The 23,875-nt window shown below is 35.4% G+C and overlaps 1 protein-coding gene across 23 annotated transcripts in view; it reads left to right on the top strand.

Annotated features, from left to right (window-relative positions):
• The window catches only part of ATAD2B (ATPase family AAA domain containing 2B), a 150,068-nt gene that overhangs the window by 1,612 nt on the left and 124,581 nt on the right, over nt 1–23,875 (top strand). For all 23 annotated transcript variants that reach the window (XR_015136486.1, XR_015136499.1, XR_015136485.1 and 20 more), the window contains exons 2-6: nt 15,119–15,270; nt 20,237–20,286; nt 20,643–20,796; nt 22,206–22,308; nt 23,716–23,824. Coding sequence is in view for 8 of the 23 variants with exons in the window: in XM_086325706.1 (XP_086181832.1) it covers nt 15,119–15,270; nt 20,237–20,286; nt 20,643–20,796; nt 22,206–22,308; nt 23,716–23,824 (568 nt within the window). In the remaining 15 variants the exon portion in view is untranslated. The remainder of the gene's footprint in view (nt 1–15,118; nt 15,271–20,236; nt 20,287–20,642; nt 20,797–22,205; nt 22,309–23,715; nt 23,825–23,875) is intronic.

Genomic DNA, 23,875 nt, shown 5'->3' with positions numbered 1-23,875 from the left:
GCAGGAAGCCTCCGGTGGGGACCGATCGGGCGGCTGGAGACCCGGTCTGCGGGTGCGGTGAAGGGTGGCAGCCGGCTAGGTAGCGCCGGGACAGCTCTGCTGGCCGCGCTCTTTTGTGTGAAGAACGGGACTTGAGTCCAGGGGTGAGGGTTATTGCGGGGTTGGGGGGGGGGAGGTGTATTTGTCTTTTCGGGGACATCAGAACAGCCTGCTTTCTGTGTCCTTGTCCGGCCTGAGAGAGGAATTCTGGGGGAGCACGAGCGAGGGGCCAGAGTCCCCGTTTGGAAGGGCTGGAGAGGAGAAGTGAAAGTTTTCTGCGGTGTCAAACCCTTCTTGTAAAGTGTGTCAGCTCCTGCCGGTGTCTAACTCCAGCTTACTCTCAAACTGTTTGGGGGTGGTTCAAGTTGGTGAGGAAGTGAGCGGAGAGCTCCAGTTGGCAGCCAGGCAGGGATGCTGAAAAAAAGTTTGTAGCTGCTCTGACAGCAACTTTAAAAACAAAATCAACACTATCGCCTCTCCAGGCAGGAGCGATCAAACGTGATGTTTAGAGTCAGCCAGCCCGCTAACCAGGGTTCTAGAAGGAACTCAGTAGAGTTTTCTAGTAGAGTCTTCAGGTCGCAAAAGGGGCACGTCGAAAGAAACATGTCGAATATTATTGGTAGTAGGCACTATCATCTCCAGATTGTTTGGTTTCTTGAATGTCTTCGTCTGGGTAGAATAGTTTATAAAAGATGAGTTAACAACACCGTTGTCCCATTACTGCGAAAGTGACATTTGAAGAACACCGGTGATGATTTAGTATTTTTTTTTTAAAGTGGTAGATACCTAAATTTATTACAAGGTAAAGCTCTAAGCTAATACGTATGTTTTATCACTTTAAAGGAATCGGTAAGGTTGTGTTATGAGATTGGTTATGAACTTAGAAAAGAGAGTGTTGCTTCTGTCTAGAGAGAGGCTAATTTTCTAAGAGTAATTTGACTGGACATTGTTCATTTAAAGTAACTCATTTAAATCCACACCATTTTGTTATTCTTAGGGGAGGAAAGCAATATTTTATATAAGGGTTTACAAGATTATGTTTGTGTATGCTTTTTTTCTGTATCTGACACTAATCAGAATGAACTAAGGTAAATACGATAGACACATTTTATTTTACTTTTCTGAAATATGCTGTATCTTTGAAAATATGTTTGGCCTTTACTTTGCTAAAAATCTGGAAAATATTTTTTAAATTGCCCTATGAGTAGACTATTTTGGGTCTTACCGCTCTCTTAGGTTGAAATAAGAAAGCTAAGTCTGAAAGTTGTGCATACTATTCAGAATAATTATTCTCAACTTTCTGTCAAAATTATTCCAAACACATACAAGTTTACAGACTTTCTGAAGCTAACATCTATTTTAAAATAAAAGGGAGACAGGTTTTCCCTGTACCCTTAAGTACAAATAAAATATTTAGAGTGTAACCATTTAATTGTATCATGTTATGAATGCCTCGTCTATTCTGGAGCAGTGTCTCAATCTAAAGCAATTAGCTCATCTGTCACTGATCATTTTGTGGTCCCATTTTTGAATTCATGGATATTATGCTGTCCTTACCCCCCTGAGGAGTGAGGTGAGGTAATTTGTCAAGCAGCTGTTATGGAGATGTTAAAAGGCAAGGAATCAATAATCTAAGGTGGAAATGAACATGTGGTAGCTTTTAAATTGCTAGAAGAATGAAAGATGTTAGAGCTCTTTCCAGAGAGATACTAATGAAACTGTTTCAAAGATCCTTTCAAAATGGTTTTAAAAGACCATGAACAACAGGCCAATGAATATTTACTTTGAATTTTTTTTTTTCTGCTTTAAGAAGATTTGTATTCTGATCCGAGTAGATGATGGAATGATCTAATTGCTTTCACTGAGAAATTTAAGACATTTACTAATCCTGTATTGTCCTTTAGAAGAGGATAAGTTATAATTCTAAATTTAAGTTTATAGACTGTATATTTATGAAGCATGCAGTAGATTTCTTTGCTGTATATTTCTTTTTTTTTTTTTTTGCTGTATATTTCTGAAATGGGTTGATTTGGGTTTGGTAAGCTCTTCCTTTCAAGTTTGTTTTCAGTTGCAAGAATTTAGCATTCCTGACTCACCCTTTCTTGTGAACTTAAAAGGCACCCTTTATGTCTGTGTGTTTTAGACACTTGCTAATATCTATAAAGACTTACTTGGTGGAAAATGGGGTTGCTTGTGTTGTTGCTTTAGGAGACTTATTTTTGTGGTAAGAGATGTATTCCTCTTGATATGATATGAAATGAAAAGATTCCCTCTTTTCTATTTTTGTGTGATGTTCTTTACAGGTGATGCTGATTTCACCCCCTCCCCCACCCCATTTGTCCTCTCTCATTTTTAGACTATTTGATCCACTGTGTCTAGAGACATTTTATTTGCTCTGAAAAGCCTTAGGACCATGAGCTGTCATAGCTTTGCCTTTTCCCCAAGTGTGTGTAGGGTAGTGAAATAAACATGATACCTATTGTAGGTTATTGGAATGATTTTTTTTGTGCGTACACTATTTTAATGTCAAGTTGACTTGTGCTCTGCAGTTTTTGTGTAATAATTTCTCCTATATACTTGGCTTTGTTTGCTTATTTAACGTGTATAAAACTTGACCTCTTTTAGGTCAGTTAATTAGCATTTATTTGCTAAGAGTCACTTGCAGCAAAGTCATGCTGTAGTCAGAAATGGAAAGCAGTTAAAAAAATTTTTCAACTCCTTGTTTTTTTTTTAATCTCTTTTAGGCCTGTTTGTTGGTACTTTTGGCTTGTCACTACTTTTTTGTGCTTTTTGAATCTTAGTTGAGAGAATCAAAATACATATCTTGAGTAACTTTATAGGTAAATCTGCTTGATTTTTATTTTTTAGGAAAAAATCTCTCAGGCCTTCTTTAATAGGCTCTTTTATCATTCTGTACTTTTTCTTTTTCAACATTCATTCATTTGCCAGTGTAATAGAAGCTGCATGGTGGAAGTTGAGGGTTAAACATGGAAAAGAAGCCTGAGAGGGAAATATAACCATATATATAACTCTCAGATAAGTAGAGAAGAATACAAGTTCCTCAGAGTAGAGCAAATTTTTCCTTATGTCAGATTCACATGGAGCACCATATAGGTGGTATTGCGTAATGTTGTAAAACAATTTCCCCTGTCACAGTTTTGAACTAAAAGCAGCTATAAAGTTCATAGGCTTATCTCCAGGATTGAACTGATAATGAAACTTTAAAAAAATTCATTTGTTGGCCATTTCTGTAGTCCAGATGTATAGACTTGCAGTTTTTTAGGTCATGGATGAAATTTACACTTGTAGAAGTGAATGCACACTAGTTCTTCAAGTCATTTTCCTTGGCAGATAATCTTTTTAACCATCCTTGGATACACCCTTGATTGCATGTCTTCTAAATACTGATTATAGGTAAACCTGTAACCTCTGAAAGCTCAGTGGACAGGTGGTAGGATTAACATTTGTTATGAGAAGTAAGGAGCCCAACCAGTGTCTGCACCTGAGTGGGGAGTGATCCTGTCTCTTTAAGGTTGCACGTTAGGAAAGTGCCGCATTATTTTGAGTTATGTGTTTGGCATTTCTTTTTGGACACACATAATGAGGTTTCATTTGTGTACGTTCCTGAGTGGTTTCTTGATATTTGGGTTTTTGATCTTGTACTAGGAATGTTTTATGTTTCTGTTATGTGTCTGTTCTGGGGGAGAATTTTGTGAAAAATGAGTCATTGAGTAAAAAGTTCTATGGAAGTACAAAGGTAGGGGAAAACCCTATGTAAAATGTGCTAACTTTATTTAAATATGCATTAGACAATTTTTAGAGAGGCAAGTGTTGTAAGTGGCTTATGTCAAACAATAGAAAAGCTGTGTTAAAATTAATAGGTCGTGATTTGTTTTAGCTTTTAGATATTTTAAGTATATGCTATAAGATTCTAAACTTCAGATGCTTTTGAGCTATAAGTATTTTGGCATAAGATTTTTTTAATTTTCATTTTTAGATTGTTTAATCTGTAGGTAGAATATATACCTTTGGTTAAAGTCTTTCTCTCCTAGACTTTTCTATTAGAGTAGTCTATAAGCTCCCTGGGACCAGACACTATATTTCATTTTCCCCACAACTGCTGTATTGCCAGGGTCTAGTACATCATCTGACATATAGAAGATGCTTAATAAATACTTGTTAAATGAGTGAATGAATAACATAATAAGTAACCAATCTAGTGGGTGAAAAGTGTGAGGACTGAACTCTGAGAATAGAGGGTAAATAAAATACAGTCCCCACCTTCATGGCTCTAAGTATGCATGTGGAATATACATGAGAAATTGTTAACAGAAAAAATCAATTCAAGGTAGGGGCCAGATGACATGGATTCTCAGTGTGATAAGAGTTCTGATCCTTTACTCATTGAGTGTTTTGAGTGGAACTCTTTGATGTTCTTTAAGGATAGAGATTGTCGTGGTCACACCTATATCCTGAGTGCCTGCAACAGTGCCTTCCAGATGTAGTGCTCAATAAATAGTCTCCTCTTTTCCCCTCTCCACCACTCAGGTTGCAGAATCTCAGTTCCCTGACCAGGGTTTGGACCTGGGTCACTGCAGTGAAAGCACTAAGTCCTAACCCCTGGACTGCCAGTAAAGAGTTTTTGAATGAATGAATGGAAAGTAGCTTCATTTGAAATTATTTTCATATTGGTGGTCTTCACTTTTGCTGTAATTACATGTTGCAATTTGCCCAACAATTTGGCCCATTTGGTGGTTAATGGGCCACCAATTCTAATAAGAAGGAGAGGAGTAAACTAAGGTTTGCTTAGCATCTCATACCAGGTGTTGAATGCTGTCTTATTCAACCCCTGCAATCCCCATGAGGCAGGTGATGGCATCCTGTTTTACAGCTGAGGAAATTGAGTTGCTGAAGAGGTTAAGTGACCTGTAGAAGGCCAAATAGGCATTAGTAATAGGGTAATATTTAAGTCAAGTTGTCTTTTACACATCTGTTTCTTACTGTCTCATCTGTATTTATCACTACTGTTTGATGCTGTTCATTCAGTTTTCACAAATATCTGAAAAGGTGAAGAAGGCTGCCATTGTACCATCAGAAAGTACTGTATGTAGGCAGATTTTTACTAGACTATCTGGAGTTGTAGTGTTTAGTATTGAGATTAGAAGAATGAACAGTAGCCTGTGGGGATATGAAATACAAGACAGTGATTTTTTTCAGTAATTGCTTGCTGCCTGATTTTCAGGGGGTGGGTGTAGGGAGAGGAGCAGGCATATAATGTGAAGATAATATTTTGGCAATATTTTTGTTTCCTACTATTTTAAAGCTGGTTTGGGAAAAAAATCCCTATAAAAAGACTAAGTCTGGGGACTTGTGATATGTGAAAGTTGGACCATAAAGAAGGCTGAGTGCCAAAGAATTGATGCTTTTGAATAGTGAAAGTGAAATCGATCAGTCATATCTGACCCTTTGTGACCCCCTGGACTGTAGCCCACCAGGTTCCTCCGTCCAAGGGATTTCCCAGGCAAGAATACTGGAGTGGGTTGCCATTTCCTTCTCCAGGAGATCTTCCCAACCCAGGGATTGAAGCTGGGTCTCCCGCATTGTAGGCAGACACTTTACCGTCTGAGCTACCAGGGAAGTCCAGTTGAAGTGTAGTGCTGGAGAAGACTCTTGAGAGTCTCTAGGACTGCAAGGAGATCAAACCAATCAATCCTAAAGGAAATCAACCCTGAATACTCATTGGAAAGTCTGATGCTGAAGCTCCAATACTTTGGGCACCTAATGTGAAGAGTTGACTCACTGGAAAAGACCATGATGCTGGGAAAGATTGAAGGCAGGAGGAGAAGGAGGCGACAGAAGATGAGATGGTTAGATGGTATCTCTGACTCAATGGACATGAGTTCACTGGGAGATAGTGAAGGACAGAGAAGCCTGTCATGCCACAGTCCATGGCGTCGCAAAGAGTCAGACACAGCTTGGCAACTGAACAACAACAATTTGAGTAAATAAGACTCGGTGCTTCTTGTTGCAGACCTCTGTTGAGCATTTTGGTACCTCTGTTAAGTGGCTCACTTGTTAGGGACCTTGAAGTTGCTTGATGAAAATTCATTTCCCTTATAGCTTACTAGCATCCTTTATCTAAAATATACTTCAGTGCTCACACTTAGGGTGGGTGTTGCAGTTGTATACTTGATTGTGCAAGTTAAGGGAATCCAATTTTAAAAAACAAAATCAAGCCCCAGCACACTGTAGTTTCTTAATCAGTGTCACATTGTAATAATTTTAAATATGTATATAGAAACAGGGGAAACGTCTTTGAGAGATGTGTACAAACATGAGAGAAACTGGTGCAGGGTAGTTCCTGTATGAAAATTTTTGGAAGTATTTGAAATGAATTAAAAAATGTAACTTAATTTTCATGTTTTAGTTTTTATTCTTCTAATTAAGTCTCCAAGTTTATTAGATGGGAGAATTGAGAAGTGATAGTTGCCTAAGGCCATATGATTTTAAAAGCAACAGTTCAACTGGAAATGGAAGTTTCTTTAATTTGTAGTATCTATTGAGTGACTTGATATGCCAGACACTGAAGGGAAAGGAGCACACAAGACTCTTATTTAAAGTCATGAAATCAGTATTTCAAATAATATGGAAATGCACAGAAAAAAATGAAAGGACTTTCCCCACTTCCATGATTCCTTTAGTTCATTCTTCCCAGGGATAACCACTGTTAAAGCTGGTGTATATCTTTCCAGACCATTGCACATGTAAGTATGGGTTATTTATACTACTTATGATAATTATTTTTTCTCTTTAACTATGTATCATGTATATTCTTTCATATCTGTCCTTGCTAGCTTTTTAACATTTTGTTGTATCTTTACACCTCACTTCTTTAACTTTTCCCTGTTGATACACAGGTAGGTTTTCTCCATGTTTTTAATATTATAAATAATGTCACATAAAATGACCTTTTTCTTTTAGGCAAAGTGGAAATATTGAGTCAGAGGTATATTAATCTTTAAGCTTTTATAATTTTTGCCAAATTGTTCTATAAATAGGCTAAAGCAATATGCACCCCACTCCCCAAAACTCTCCGCACTTAAGTTTTTGTACCTTTTACTGGCTGATGAAAGGAGTTAGGGGTTAAGTTTCTTGAAGGGCAGACTGTTTAATCATCAAGTATGTTTATATCTAACACAGTAATAGATGTTAATAAATTTTGTTTGTGGAAGGAAAGAGTGACTGAAGATAATAAATTTATGAAATTATGTTAATACTACAAAGCCAAGCAAGTATCCTTACTTGAGACTGTATCCACTGTTAGGCTGTAACTAACTGTACACATTTGTTACTTTTAGTGGTTGGCCAAATTGTTTGTTTTTTTCTTAGTAGCACTTAGTTATCTTTAACTCCATTTGAAACAATTTTGTTAGATTGTAGCATGACAAGTGTCACATCAGCTGTGCTTTAAAGAAAAAGCTTACTAAATTGGTGAATTTTTGTGTAGCTATTTTAATATTGAAGATGGAAGGGAAAAAGCAACATTTTTGGCAATTGTTGCTATTGTTCAGTTGCTAAGTCAAGTCCGACTCTGCAACCCCGTGGACTGCAGCATACCAGGCTTCCCTGTCCCCTTCGCTATCTCCTGGAGTTTGCTCAGACTCATGTCCTGTGAGTCAGTGATGCCATCTAACCATCTCACCCTCTGTCGCCCTCTTCTGCTCTTGCCCTCAGTCTTTTCCAGCATCGGGGTCTTTTCTAGTGAGTTGGCTCTTCGCATCAGGTGGCTAAAGTGTTGGAGCTTTAGCTTTGGCGTCAGTCCTTTCAATGAATATATTCAGGGTTGATTTCCTTTAGGATTGACTGGTTTGATCTCCTTGCAGTCCAAGGGACTCTGAAAAGTGTTCTCTGGCACCACAGTTTGAGAGCATCAATTCTTCCGTGCTCAGGCTTCTTGCTGGTCTAACTCTCACATCTGTACATGACTACTGGAAAAAACATAGCTTTGACTATATGGACCTTTGTCAGCAAAGTGATGTTTATGCTTTTTAATATACTGTCTAGGTTTGTCATAGCTTTTCTTCCAAGGAGCAAGCATCTTATATACTTTTTACTGGCTAATTTAAGGAGTTAGGAATTAAGTTTCTTTAAGGACAGACTGTTTAATCATCAAGTATATTTAGTATCTAGCAAAGTAATATGTATGTACATGTGTGCTCAGTCATATCCAACTCTTTCCGACCCCAGGAACTGTACCCACCAGGCTCTTCTGTCTGTGGAATTTTCCAGCAAAGAAATACTGGAGTAGGTTGCCATTTCCTCCTCCAGGGGATCTTCCTGACCCAGGGATCAAACCCGTGTCTCTTGTGTCTCCTGCATTGATAGGTGGATTCTTTACCACTTGTGCCACCTGGGAACAAGATAACACAGTAACAGGTGTTAGTAAATTTTGTTTGTGGAAGGAATGGATCACCGAAGATAATAAGCTTATGAAGTTATCTTACTACTACAAAGTCAAGCAAGTATCCTTACTTGAGACTATCCACTGTCAGGCTGCAGTTGTAGACATTTGTTACTTGCAGTGCTTGGTCAAATAGTTTGGTTTTTTCCTAGTAGCACTTAGTTGTCTTTAACTCCATTTGAAACAATTCTGTTAGATTGTATTGTGACAGCTGTCACATCAGCATTCATTAAACAAACTTACAAAATTGTTGAATTTTTGTGTAGCCATTATAATATTGAAGATGGAAGAAAAAAGCAACATTTTCAGCAAATTAGGCTTTATTGTTTCAAGAAAGGTAAAACTGCAACTGAAATGCACAAAAACATTTGTATAACATATGGAGTCAGTGCTTTGACAGATGGAATGTGTCAAAAGTGGTTTGGGAAGCTTGCATGCTAGAGATTTCTCACTGGACGATGCTTCGTGGTGGGGTAGACCAGTTGAAGTTGATGCCAATCAAAGGGAAATATTAGTTGAGAACAATTTATGTTATACTATGTGGAAGAGAGCCTACATACTCAAAATATCCAAATCAAGTGCTGAAAATCATTTTCACCAGCTTGGTTATGTTCATCGCTGTGGTGATTGGGTTCCACATAAGTTAGTCAGGAAAAACCTTGACTGCATTTCTGCATGTAATTCTCTACTTAAATGTAATGAAAATGTTCCATTTTAAAAATGTGATGGGTGGTGAAAAGTGGATACCATACAATAATGTGGAATGGAAGAGATTGTAGGGCACGTGAAATGAACCACCACCTACCACAGCAAAGGCCGATCTTCATCCCAAGAAGGTGATGTGTATACGGTGGGATTGGAAGGGAATCCTCTACCATGAGCAGGAGCAGATTCCAAACAATTAATTCCAATAAGTACTGCTTCTAGTTAGAGCAACTAAAAGTAGTGCTCAATGAAAATTGTCTGGAATTAGTCAACAGAAAATGCATATTCTTTTGTCATGAAGACCTTTAGTGAGACTGCACGTTACTCTGATGACCGGGCAAAAACTGTTAGAGCTTGCTTGGGAAGTTCTGGTTCATCCACCATATTCACCAGACATTGCATCTTCAGATTTTCACTTATTTCAGTCTTTACAAAAATTCTCTTAATGGAAAAATTTCAAAAGACTATAAAAGGTACCTAGAACAGTTCTCTGCTCAGTAACATAAAAAGTTTTGGGAAGGTGGAATTATGAAGTTGCCTGAAAAGTAATAGAAGGTAATGGAACAAAATGGTGAATACATTGTTCAATAAAGTGAAAAGTGAAAGTGAAAAATGTGTCTGTCACTTAAAAACCGAAGAAACTTTTTGGCCAACCGAATATTTCCTCAACCTGGTTTTATCAATCTTATGCCCTGGTGGCTCAGATGGTAAAGAATCCGTCTGCAATGTGGGAGACCTGGGTTCACTCCTTGGGTTGGGAAGATCCCCTGGAGAAGGAAATGGCAACCCACTCCAGTATTCTTCCTGGAGAACTCCATGGACAGAGGAGCCTGGCGCGCTACAGTCCGTGGGGTTGCGAAGAGTCAGACTGAGTGACTGAGCACAGCACATGAAGTAAGTAGTAGTTTTTGAGTGACAGTGGTAGTGCTGCAATAGGAGACCGTTCTCTCTTTTAAGTCTGTGGCATGCTTTAGTCTGCCCATTGTCTCTTTGTTATTTTAAGTCATGTAATATTTTCAGATAAAAAGATATTATCTTCCAGGAAGAAAATTGCTGTTTAAACTGTGAGAGATATAAACTATTTTTATCTTTTTATGACTCCTCAGCTCACTTCTATATTTTTTCCCTCTTTCTATAGTCTTTCATGATGATTGTTTAGAAATATTAAACTAGTAAGCTGTTGCTCTTGGGATATTTGAGGAAATTTTAGGATATTTTGTGTGCCTGAAGTTTTAGGACTTTGTAGACTAGTATTGGCTCTAAGAAAATAAATAGCAATGTGAGTTTTGTTTTCTGAAGTCATGGTAACTGCTGCCTCTGTGAATTCTTTTTACAAATGAAAGAAAAAGAAATTGCCCTTTAAAGCTTTCTCATGAAAACAGGAGTACCCATTTTTTCAAAAGGTGGAAGAAAAAGCTGTCTTATAAAGAAAACTGGAACAGGTTGATGGCACCAATATACTTTCTAACAAGGGCTGTTCCTATTCTGTTTTTTCTTTTCTCTTTGAGGATCTTTTCCTCATCAGTTATCTTGCTCTTTTTTGAGGGGAAAGGGCTTGCTGTATGGTTTGTGGGATCTTAGTTTTTGCTTTTGAACTGTGGTGTCGGAGAAGACTCTTAAGAGTCCCTTGGACTGCAAGGAGATCCAACCAGTCCATCCTAAAGGAAATCAGTCCTGAATATTCATTGGAAGGACTGATGCTGAAGCTGGAACTCCAATACTTTGGCCATCTGATGTGAAGAACTGACTTAGTTGAAAAGACCCTGATGCTGGGAAAGATTGAAGGCGGGAGAAGGGGACAACAGAGGATGAGATGGTTGGATGGCATCACCGACTCAATGGACATGAGTTTGAGTAAACCCCCGGGAGTTGGCGAGGGACAGAGAAGCCTGGCGTGCTGCCGTCCATGGGGTCGCAAAGAGTCTTCTCCAACACCACAGTTCAAAAGACACGACTGAGTGACTGAACTAAACTGAGTTCCCCAATCAGGGATGGACCCCAGCAGTGAGAGCACCAAGTCTTTACCACTGGACCACCAGGGAATTCCCCTCTTTAAATTTTTATTATAGCTTATTCTCTTCTGTGGGTCCCTTTTCTTGTATTTACAAGAATCCAGGTCTCTTAAAAAAAAAAAAAATTTCGTCACTGACTTCTTTGACTTTGTAACCTGTTTAAGACTATTGTCTTATTTTCTTAATTCTGACACTTTCAAGAGTAGCTTTGTGGTTTATCACCTGTACATTCTCACCACTGTCAGAAGTTACAGTGGAAAAAAATAAGTTACAGTGACCTCCTAATTAACAATCCACACATTTACCAGCTTTTATCCCATCTGATCTTTTTATAACCAAACTTTTACTCCCCTTGTTTGAGTGAGACACTGTGTTTTTCTCTAGTTTATGTGAGATCCTTTCTGCTCATCTCTGTAATGTAGGCATTTTTAAAAGTTTTTTTTTTTTTTTTTTTACTTTTGTTCTCTTGTTTTTTCACTCTGTATGTTACCTATGACCCTTTTAGTACAATTTCATATTTATCTCTAGTCCTCACATCACTCTGTCTCAGAATTGTGTTTCCCACAATCTGATAGACATCTCCCTAGATTTCTGGCTAGGATTCTAAACCTAACTTTCAAAATCATAATTAACTGTTACATTTCTCCCATCAACATCTGCACACTACTTACCTCCCCTCACATCCCTCCACCTTCCTCCATAGCTCCTAAAACACAGCAACCACTTTTTATGCCCACTCTGTCTTTACATTTAATATTTCTTATTTTCTACATTTATAATGCTGTGTGAATCCATCATCAGGACTTGAATCAATCTCTTGATTTACTAATTCACTTACTGCCTCGAATTTTTCATTTTTTAATGCTGTGCTTGGGTACATTCTTTTTGTTTTTTAAGTCCAGGTTCTAGATTTCTGAACAAATTCTAATCTGGGCAGGAAGCCTTCCCTGACAACCAGGGCAGCATAAAATTCTTCTGTTTCATTATTCTCAAGTTCTTTTACCTAATTTTAGGAGATTTATGGTAGAATAGTGTTTAATATTTGTGGTAGCTGATGAGTATGGTTTAAGAAACTCAGGAAATTCACTTTTACAAATTGGAAAACTTTTCTACCTATTTTAGAAGGTTAGAGTTTAGCAAAAAAGTCACTTAGGTGGGAAGGACAACTTTTTATTGTATTTTTTGTACGATTTGACATTATTACTATTATACCTCTCTTGGAATGTATCACATCATTGAACCATGTTCCTCTGACAATTCTAGGTGTTCCATTATTGTTATAAAATAAAGTCCACATGATTTATGATGTCTTCCTTCATCTCAGCTGGCAGTTACCATTTTTTGCTTTCAGAGAATTGTGTATTTCTAGATTCTTTACCATCTGATCCACCAGGGAATCCCATTCCTATTATAGTACTTAACTATCATTTGCTATATATTGTTACTGTAGCTGTCAATTCAATAGATTGTGTAAAAGGGTTAAGAAGATTTTAGTCTTTTTTTTAAAACCATTACCTAGTCCTCCCCCCACGTCTTATGTGCACAGTAGGTCCTCAACAAATGTTTGTTAAATGAAATTATTCCCTTTGTTTGAAATGCCTTTCCTGCTCATGGATTGTAACCACTCTGATACATATTGCTAAATGACTGTGGGTAGATTGCATAATCTCTCCTAAATATTTTTATCCTGAAACTAGCAACGCCTTCCCTCAAAGGGTTAGGTTATAATTAACTAGTAAAATGCTTTGAAGAAGTTAAAGTTGAGCATTATGATCATCCTATTAAAGGTGAACTGTTGGTATCAGGTTTGTAGGTAAAGCTTTCTCAAAGCTTGAAGTTAATTAGATGATGTTGAAGTAATTATTCTGTAGTATTTGCATCTTGTTTTTTTGCATCTGTTTTTTTTGCTTTACTTAAATCCCTAGAGTTCTTTGGAGGGAAGGAAGCCTTTGTAATGCTGTTTATAAGCCGAGTCATGATTGAAGTCTTTTCAGTGTAGGAGTAATATAGTACAGCATTTAAGATGATGTGCATCATGCTATACTTAAATCTTTTATATGCCAGAGGTCCTCAGACTTCTGTGTGCTAAGAATCCTTTGGAGGCTCTCATTGAAAATGTCCCACCTCCACCCAAGGTTCTAGTTTGGCAGGTTATGTTTCTTAATGACAAATCAGGTGCTTTCTGATTCAGTTAGTATGTGGACAACACTTTGAGAGATACTCCTGAATGAAGCTGTAAAAGCCTGTAGAATATGAGAGAATGACTAGTAAATAAACATATAAACTCATATGACTTATGATATTCAAAGTCATTAGTTATATAATATTCACAGTTATATAATAACTCACATATTTAAAAAATGGCTTAACTTCAAATACTTTTACCATTTTTCCTTGAATTCAGTAAGTACATAGTACTTATTCCCAGAGTGTATTTGTGAAACTTCAGTACCTACAGATGACTCCAGTTGCTGATGGACAAGGAAGCCTGGTGTGCTGCAGACCATGGGGTCTGAGTCGGACATGACTAAGCAACTGAACTGACAGATGCCCCATGAAAAAAAGAGCTTGATTAAATAAGTTTGTGAATTGTTATATACTGTCATCCATACTTGGAGATTTATATTGCATATTAACTTTTTTTCTGTATCACCATATGGCCTGTGGGATCTTAGTTCCTCTACCAGGGATGGAACTTGCGCCCCTTGCACTGAAAGTAGAGTCTTAACCATTGGACTGTCAGGGAAGTCCCTGCATGTTAACATACTAAAGACTCTTACAAGTCCTGAAGCAAAAAACCTTGGACCTCACTGTTTTCTGAAATGTATTTGACTATGAGCTTTCCTTTGTTTCTCCTAGCAATTTCTATTAACTTACTGAATAAACTTGAGGAAATCTTGCTTTTTTCTTTCCTCTCAGTTAGGAAATGAGTGAATGAATTGAGTAAGGAGGGTGAACCCGGGTCTCTCTCATTGCAGGCAGACGCTTTAACCTCTGAGCCACCAGGGAAGCCCCTACTAGGATGCCAACTAAACTATATAGGAGTGATTGGATTAGATAATTACCACCATGATGGTATTGGATAAAGGCCAGTAATAGTCATAGAATGCTGTGGCTAGTGAGTTTGATGAAGAACAGAGTATTGGTTAATTTTAAGAATGATTTCACATAAGCTAATCAAATACAAAGGGAAAAATAGTGACTTTATAGTGGGAAAACCTGGCAGACACCAACTTGATTAGGTGATCAAGGTTATTCTTAATGATGGGTAGGTACAATATGCATAGTATCATGTCTGTATATTCTTCCATGGATGTTATGGCCTGAATTGGGTTACAAGGAACATCAGGTAGACCCAGACTGATGGTCATTCCAGAGAATTAAAAAGCTTATATTCTTTATAGTCAAGGGCATGAAAATGAGGAACTGAGGGGACTGTTCCAGATAGGAGGCAGAGGAGGTCTGATAACTACATACAGTATATGTTCCTGGATATAATTCTGAATCAGAAAGGAAAGAGAGATCATGTTGGGACATTTGATAACATTTGAATGTATCTGCAAATTAGCTTTATGTTACATCAATGATGATTTCCTAATTGGGAGGATTGAATGATGCTAATGTAGCAGAATTTTCTTGTAAGTTACACACTGGAGTATTTAGATAATATCTACACATATTTTCTGTAGTCTTGAAATTATTTTAAAATAAAAACTAAATGTACTTTTTGGAGCATAAATTTATCTAACTTTTTTGTTTTTGTATTTACAGATGATTACATTTTGCTACACTTGTAGAGGGATTCCTTCAGTAGATAGTTTTTGGTTGAATAAACACTATCCAGGAATTTAAGAATTCTATGAATTTTAATAAGAAATGCATTTTAAACTTTTTCTTTCAGAAAGCTGAAGCTGATGGTAGTTTAAGTGATAGCCATGTGTCTCCTCCAGCCAAACGCACTTTGAAACAACCTGACTCTGTTTGCAAAGACAAATCAAAATCACGAACTACTGGTCAGCGAGAAGAATGGAATATATCAAGTGGACAGGCCAGGTGAGAAGGGAGAACTCACCCATTGTTTTTTCATAATTTTTTTGATGGGATTCAGGGCTGATATTAATGCTAATTTTCTTAAATTGTAAAACCACCTGTCTAGGAATACTTATAAATTGTATTAAGCTTATTTTATAATTTTTGTATGTAATTTTATTTTCTCTAAATATACCAAAAATACATTTAGTATGTAATAGAAACTATTATTACTTAAAACATTAAGAATTTTGATAGGTCTTGAATGTGCATACATGTTTATACTTCTGAAAATTTAAATAAAAACAATGGTTAGAAGTATATTTTTTATTTAAAAATAAAATAAAATCTCTTCTTCCTAAAATTATTAAATATTCCACTTGAATTGGTATGCTAAAATGTAATAAAATCTAAATTAATTTCTAATAAATCTTTTCATGTATCTGATTGTTTTCAACTTAAATTTTCTCTGTGTCTGTTTTGATATGTATTATGAACATAATTTTACTCACCAAAGTAAGTGGTACTAATTTAATGTAGATAGGATAGCTGTATACACACTCAGAAGAGATTTAAATTTTCAGCTTAGAATCCTTAGCTTCTCTTTTTTCCAAAGTCTTTGATGTAAAAGTGCTGATGATATGCCAATTGCAAACAAAAGTAAAAGGAAATTCCTTTTTGACAGTATTTTTATTTTATGTCTGTAGGTAAATTCTGGACACTGCTATTAGTCTTTAATGAAAATAATCTTTGGAGTTATATAGATTTTGATAGGCATTATACATTTACTAGTCTCTAAAGAGTCTGTGCCTAATTTAATATGTACCATTTTATTTAAAAGTTTTAATTTTGCATTGTCTGAGAGCTAAGTTGAAAATTATGTGAATCATCTATTGATTTTTTTTTTTAACTTTCCCACCTTTCCCATACTCATTCATCTGTGAGATGAAACAGATCCAGATCACTATAATGATGTCACTTAAAATAAGTACTTTCCTTTAATTATACTTATACACTTGATTTATAGGATGTAATCTGTATCCTGTGTTTATTAGATGAGTAAATCAGGCTTCTTTTTCTAACAAATGTTTCTAAAAAGTATTCTTTTACTGTTAAAAGTTTGGCTTTTAATTGTAAGATAATTTTAACAGTGTAACTCAAGTATGAGCCTCTCTAGTACAATAGATTTTTCACACCTTATCCACTCAGAGATCTGTATAAATTAATCTTAATCATGTCTTTCATGTAAAAAAAGAGTTTTGCTTCCATTTAGATACCTTATCCTTTAAAAAAACTTTAAGTACATTTTGAATAAGAAACTTAAGAAATAATGAATGCTAATAGAATTTACTGCTTCTGTTTTGACAGGAGAATAATGTTTAGCAATTCACATAATTTTAAAAGTTTTTGGGTTATGTGAATGTGAAAAGACACTGCTAGAGTCTTTTAGTATTTCAGATGACCTGAAAAGAAAATGCCATTTGGTCTGTCAGATTCAACAGAATTGAATTTCTGGGAAACTTGTAGTTAAAAATATTTTAGATTTTGAGATAATATAAATACAAAAATCAGGATTTATATGAGTGCTTATATTAGTTTTTATGTCATGAACCTGAGAATCCTAATTCCTTTATTTTGGTAATCTAAAGTCCTGAGCGCATCTAAGGTAAAATGACTGAAGTTCTTTCAGGAAAATGATTTTTTTAAATGCAGTTCATTTGGAGGAAAATTGAATAAAGATAAAAATTAGTATTAGCTATGAAAAATGATGAATCTTAAAGGACTTTAACAACCATTAAATTCTTTAAAGAAACTACTGTTGATTGGTAAAATAACATTTAGGAATAACTTTTAGAGATTGGATGAAAATAGAGATTAAAATGGAACTAGAACTTTGATATCTTCATAAATGATTTGAGATAGATTATAAGTTTTTTGGGGGGGAGGAATCTGGGTTTATATATTTAAAGTCCCAAGTTTATCAATATAGTTACAGTGATTGATAATATTTTTGTAAAATGAGGATTTTCTTGGTAAAAATCTTTACTACTGTATTACATCTTTTCTTCTTTAGCTTATATGTAGAAATTCATAAATATACTTGCTAACCTAGATAGCTGTTGCAGCTTACAAATATTTTGAGTTCAGAATCCCATTTCATTGACTTTTGTCAGTTGACATTTATTTAGCCACTGGATATTTATCTAATTTGGAGGCTGTGTGTTGGGGAGTAGGTGGTTGGGAGAGTCAACATGGAGAATTCTCATGGCATGCATTTGATGTCTGTGGAATAATAGACATACTCTGAGAAACACACGAAATTAAATCTTTGATAAGCCTAACTGTGCACTAAAGTATAATATGTGTGAAAATTTTGTTTTGTGGTCAAATAATTAGGGAGTAGTGAGGTTAGGCAGAAGTGTAATCACCACTGCTGAGGCTTATTAGAATTGAAGGCAGGTAGTGGTTAAAGTTTTTCCAAATGAATGCTTTTGCTGAATTGAGGTTTAAAATTCTCATAAATCATTGAATGCCTTGGGTTTATGTGGGTGAATAAGTAATGATTTTTGAGTCTGGTATTGAACTGGTAGCTTGTTCCACATAATTAAAGATGTAGAAACTTTTAATGTAATAATTACTGAATGCAGTGATAGTGTCTCCATTTAAAAAATTTAGGGTACAGATATAAAGGAAAATATCCCCCACTTATTCCCCATTTTAAAAATAAACAAAGGGGACTTCATAATCATAAAGGATTTATTAGAGGATTCATTTAATCAATGAATGTGCATGGTTACATTTTTTTGGGGGGGGGATTGCTGAAAACTTTTATTTTTTAATTTTTTATCTCACTCAAGAGATTATAAAATTATTGAAGAGAAATGACTGCTTTGAATATATAAGTAGATATAATCAATGCACAAGGGCTTTCAGATTAAATCATCAATGATTTCTCAGGGTAAAATAATTCAGTCCTTTTGAAATGATATTAAGCATAAATCTACTCATAATTTTATTAAATAAGCAATTCATTTAAAGATTTGTAAATACTAGGTATGTCTTAAATTCCTTGGTTCACAAGGATATCATTTTGACACAATGTTTAGTTACTAAGTCATGTCTGACTCTTTGTGATCCCAAGGACTGTAGCCTGCCCGGTTCCTCTGTCCATGGGATTTCCCAGACAAGAACACTGGAGTGGGTTGCCATTTCCTTCTCCAATGCATGGTTACATTTTAAGTGATTAATTTTGGGGAACATTGATTCAAGAGACTTTTTAAGCACCTATATAATTGTATAGGCAGACCAACCCTTGAAATACCAATATTATCTTTTTACACCCGAGTATTTCATATTCTATCTCCTTTTTTTTTCTTTCTCCTTTTTATAAAGAGAAATGATAATGGTACAGTGATGACAATAAGCTATGATTGTAAGTTAATGGGATTGATTGAAGAAGTTTTCTTTTTTCGCCCACCTTAAATCAGATCTTTCATTAGCAATGAAATAAAAGCAAGTAAGCACTGTCTTCTTTAGAGGAACAAAAATTGTTACTGTGCTTTCATCCTAGTGATGTTATTTTTTCAACGGAGTTTTAGATTTCTTATGTAGAATGATTTTAGGGTTAGCATCTTTTCTTTTGAATAATTTATGTGAAATTCCAACCATTTGGTCTTACATACAGCTAAAATTCATTTGAAGCCAAGAATTGTGAATTAACTGATGTCCCTGAGTTAATATTATGTTGGGTCCAAAGCCAAAATGTATTTATGCTTTTTCTATGTGGTTTTAAGTGGATTTTAAGAATGATTCTAGGAAATTCCACATGTATAATGTGTTAAGGAATAACCTAATAACATCAATTTTACTACTTTATAGTCAAGCTCATATACCAGGAGAATTGTATAATAAAGATTCTAAAAATGAAATACTTTCCAAGAAGTAGTATTTTAGAACAAGATGGTTGTGTTGTTTTCCTGGGGAAAGGAGGGATGGACTTTTTTGTTTTTGTGTTCTTGATAGTCGGAAGGTACGTAATAGTTTTTGTTTATATCATGTGGTCATTCCGTCTGTGACTTTTACTAGACAGGGACATTTATAATTAATATTTATGACATTTAATATGTATAATTAACATAAAGCATGCTAGAGTAACCAAAAATGTTAGAATATTTTAGTTAAAAAATGTTGTGCAAACCACATAGATAAGCAGAAGAAAGTCATATATACTATTTTTTGAATGTCGTCTCTCTCCCCTTTTTAATATTTGGAAATAATAATTGTTGGGTATTTAAAAAAAATAAGTTTATGTTGACAGCTCTTTTATTATGTAACAATTTTTAGTTTTTGTTTTTGAATTTTAATTATAGTAAGGTATACTGCAACTTTCTTCCATAAATTTTCATATTTTGATGACACTTTAAGTATCTTTCTAGTAACTGAACATTTCTGTCCCTCCACCAAAAGGGAGAGTGGTACAATGACTTTTGAGAGATTAACTAAGTTTTCATGTATTAGTTTAGAATGTGTAATATAATACTTTGAAGAAATTATTAAATGTTGGTATTCAAGTACTTTTTTCTTCTTACAATTTATTGCTTGAATAACTTTGTTTGAATCTTAGGTTGTCAATGGAAACAAGTAGTAAAGATCTGTGACCATTGCTATTTATGGCATTAGTTAACTTTACGGTACATACAGAGCTTAAGCCTTTCCATTGGATTTTAATTTATAGAGTTGAAGACAGAGTGAGTTCAGTTTATAACTTGTTATTAAAGCTTTTCTTGAAGTAATGAAATGACTTTTCACTAATGTATTTTATTAATTTGTATATTATCAATCTTAAGGTAAAAAAATGTTTTCTTTCCTTTTAAAAAAGTAATATTGCATTAGTGACATTTAAAGATTAACGTGATTCCACCAGTATTGCATTTTTGTTTCTTTAAATGAATGTTGATGTGTTTGCATATTAAATATAATTGTGTTCTAGGTTAACTTCTCAGCCTGGTGCTACATTACCAAACGGACATAGTAGCTTATGTGAGTATTCTGTTATGAAACTGGTTAGTATTGAAATACTTATAATGTTGTTAGAGTTCTAAAGTGGGGTAAAATAGTGTAATTTACTAGTATGCTCAGCATACAGTTGGAAGTGACTGGATTACAGTCATGGTAAATATGTATATAATTGTTAAACATTGAGAAATTAGTACAATTGAAATAATTTAAGTTATCATGGCAGATTGTAAACAGTTTTAGAAATTTTACATTATTGGATATTAAAGCCATTTAAGAGGTTATAGTAAGCTCCTTATAGTCTTTTTAAAGTAATTTTTGATTTTTTTCTTTCTTTTTATACTCTGTACTTTGAAATGGAAATTTCTCTCTTCTTGTAGCCCTTCGAAGCCATCCCCATCGAGGGGAAAAGAAAGGAGATGGGGAACTTTCTTGTATAAATGGTGACATGGAAGTCAGAAAAAGCTGTCGTTCCAGGAAAAACAGATTTGAAAGTGTGAACCAGAGTTTGTTATTTGATCAACTGGTAAATAGGTATGAATGTTTTTGCAGTAAGCAGTTTCATGTAATTGTTTTTTTTTTTAAGCCAGTTGTGTTTTAAAAAGTAACTTAGGCACTGACTTAGCAATCAGTACAATTATTTAAAAACTTAATTTGAATTAACCTTGGTTAACTCTAGTCACTTTACTAGATTTAATGCAATTTATGTGATAGCATATTTTTTTCCCTCATACTTTTTAAGCTCTTGTGCATACTTAGATAATACAAAAAATAATTTTATTTTAACTTCACTAGTATAGTCCTTTAATATTTGCTCTTTTAACATTTATGTTTTGACAGTTTTCAAGAAACATTAAGTTCCATTACTGATATATAATAGGTATAGTTTTACTTAGTCAAGATTCTGAATTGAAAGTCTTTTGAGACTGCACATGTTGGATATAGCCTAGCTGACTCCTCCCTCAGCATCTACGTGCAATGAAACTGTATTCTTCTCAAATAATAATCATTCCTACTTAATCCTTGTAATAGCCTGGAGAAGGGAGATGACTGTAATTCCTATTTGAAAGGAGAGGAAATTATATTTTATTGTGGTAGCGTCAAATTTGAGTATTAGTTATTATTTGTTAAGTACCTAGATCAGTATCTGAACACATAGTAAGTGCCGTGTGTGTTTAAAATGTCAGTGTCAGTATGTATTTTGTGGATGTCAGTTTCCTCTAATTTCTAAATATATCTGCCCTTGGAGTGGGAGGTGGGAGAGGTTTAAGAGGAAGGGGACATAGGTATACCTATGGCTGATTTATGTTGATGTATGGCAGAAACCAGCACAATATTGTAAAGCAATTATCCTTCAATTAAAAATAAGTAAATTAAAAAAAAAAAGTATCAGTTCAGTTAACCTTATGCTGGCTTTAAACTTTTTACAAATTCTTTATTCTATACAATTTTTAACACCATCTTCAAATAAAAAGATTTGAATTAGTTTTTTTTTTTTTGTACCATGGATCTGATAGTCAGTTATTTGTAGTAGTATTATGAATTTAAATATTTGAAGCTGAGTAAACAAAGGTCTTCTATTTGTAAGTTTTATTTTAATATATCATGACAGAAGATGTTCTGTTTCTGTCTTTCTTTTCTTTTTTGGCCATGCTGCATGGCTTGTGGGATCTTAGTTCCCTGACCAGGGTTTGAACCCAGACCCCAGCAGTGAAATCACTGAGTCCTAACCACTGGACTGCCAGGGCATTCCCTGTTTCCTTCTGTTTTTGAGGCAGTATCTTCTAATGGATGCTAGTTCAGAAGAAGATATTAACTGGGATATTAGGTACAGTTAGAAATTAGATGGCTTAATTATTCTTTGATGGTGAGCTCTTTTACCTGTATGATATACAGTTTGATCCTGCAATTGTCTAAACCCTAGTTTTATTATGTAATTGTAGTACTGCTGAAGCTGTACTACAGGAAATGGACAACATAAACATTAGACGGAATCGTCGATCAGGAGAAGTAGAACGGCTTCGAATGTGGACAGATACAGAATTTGTGAGTATGTTAATCTTAACAACTGTCCCTGGTGGCTCAAAGGGTAAAGAATCTGCCTGCAATATGGGAGACCGAGGTTTGATATCTGGGTCAGGAAGATCCGCTGGAGGAGGAAATGGTAACCCACTCCAGTATTCTTGCCTGGGAAATCCCATGGACAGAGGAGCCTGGTGGGCTACAGTTCATGGGGTTGCAAAGAGTCGGACATGACTGAGCGGCTAACACAACAACAACAGCAACAACAACAACCGTTGCAAGTAGTTTTTATTTTGATTGAGGAATTCAGAGAGAGCAGCATTTGGATTTTCTTGAATTAACAGAATTGTTCCTTTTTCGTTTCCAATTTAATCTGAGATTTTATTGTTTTCTTTTTTCTTTTATCCATACCTTGCTTGCCACAAGCTCCCTCAAAAGACCCTCTACCCTTTTGCCAGAGAGATCTCCTGGAGAAGGAAATGGCAACCTACTCCAGATTCTTGATTGAGAAATCCCATGGACAGAGGAGCCTGGTGGGCTACAGTCCATGCGGTGGCTAAAGAGTTGGATGCAGCTTAGTGACTAAACAACAACATCTTAAAGTACAACTCTGATTCTGTTGTTAACTATTAAGGTTTTTTTTTTTTTTTTTTTTGCTGCACTGTGTGGCATGTGAGATCTTAGTTCCCCAACCAGGGATCGAAGCTATATCCCTTGCATTAGGAGTATGGAGTCTTAACCACTGAACCACCAGGGAAGTCCCTTTAATGGTTTTTTAATGTGTGCTGAATTAATTAAAATCACCTTAGATAGCCAGTGGGAATTTGCTATATGACACAGGGACCTCAAACCCAGCGCTCTGTGACGACCTAGAGGGGTGGGACAGAGTAGGAGGAAGGCTCAGGAGGAAGGGGATATATGTATACCTATGGCTGATTCATGTTGATGTATGGCAGAAACCAGTACAACATTGTAAAGCAATTATTCTCCAATTAAAAATAAATAAATGAAAAAAACCCCAAATCACCTCAACTGGCATAATGTGGTTTCAAACTTTATCTTCTCACACATCATTGTCCAAATACAAACACATCATTCTTACTTTCCTATCTTTTACTCTTGTTAATACTTCTGGTTGAGGACTTAATGCAGTTCTATCTTTGTTTCAAGGCTCATTTCAAGTGCTTCCTCCCCCACTCCCCTAGGCACATTTCCCCTCTCCCTGCCCGATTTTCAAGTATCTTATGAGTTTTATTTTTCTTCTTGTTTCATACATTTATTAAATTCAGTAAGGTCCATTTTCATTGATCTGTGCCTTGCAAATAGATCCTCAGTAAATTTTATCAAGTGGGCATGTCCCATTGGGCTAGTGATACTGATGGCTGGGAATAAATTTCATGTTAATATTTGACAGATTTCTCTCTTTAAAAGGAAAACATGGATATGTATTCAAGAGTGAAAAGGCGAAGAAAGTCACTGAGAAGAAATAGTTATGGTATACAAAATCATCATGAAGTCTCTACTGAGGGTGAAGAAGAAGGTTTGTAAAGCACCTTTATGAAATAAATGCTACAAAGTTCAGGTGGGAGGA

The sequence above is a fragment of the Bos grunniens genome, chromosome 11 (genome assembly GCF_055505025.1).
Source record: "Bos grunniens cultivar Pamir isolate PY7600 chromosome 11, Bosgru_T2T1.0, whole genome shotgun sequence".
Taxonomy (NCBI): Eukaryota; Metazoa; Chordata; class Mammalia; order Artiodactyla; family Bovidae; genus Bos; species Bos grunniens.
The sequence above is the reverse complement of the archived record's forward strand: the minus strand, read 5'-3'. Positions and strand labels throughout refer to the sequence as shown.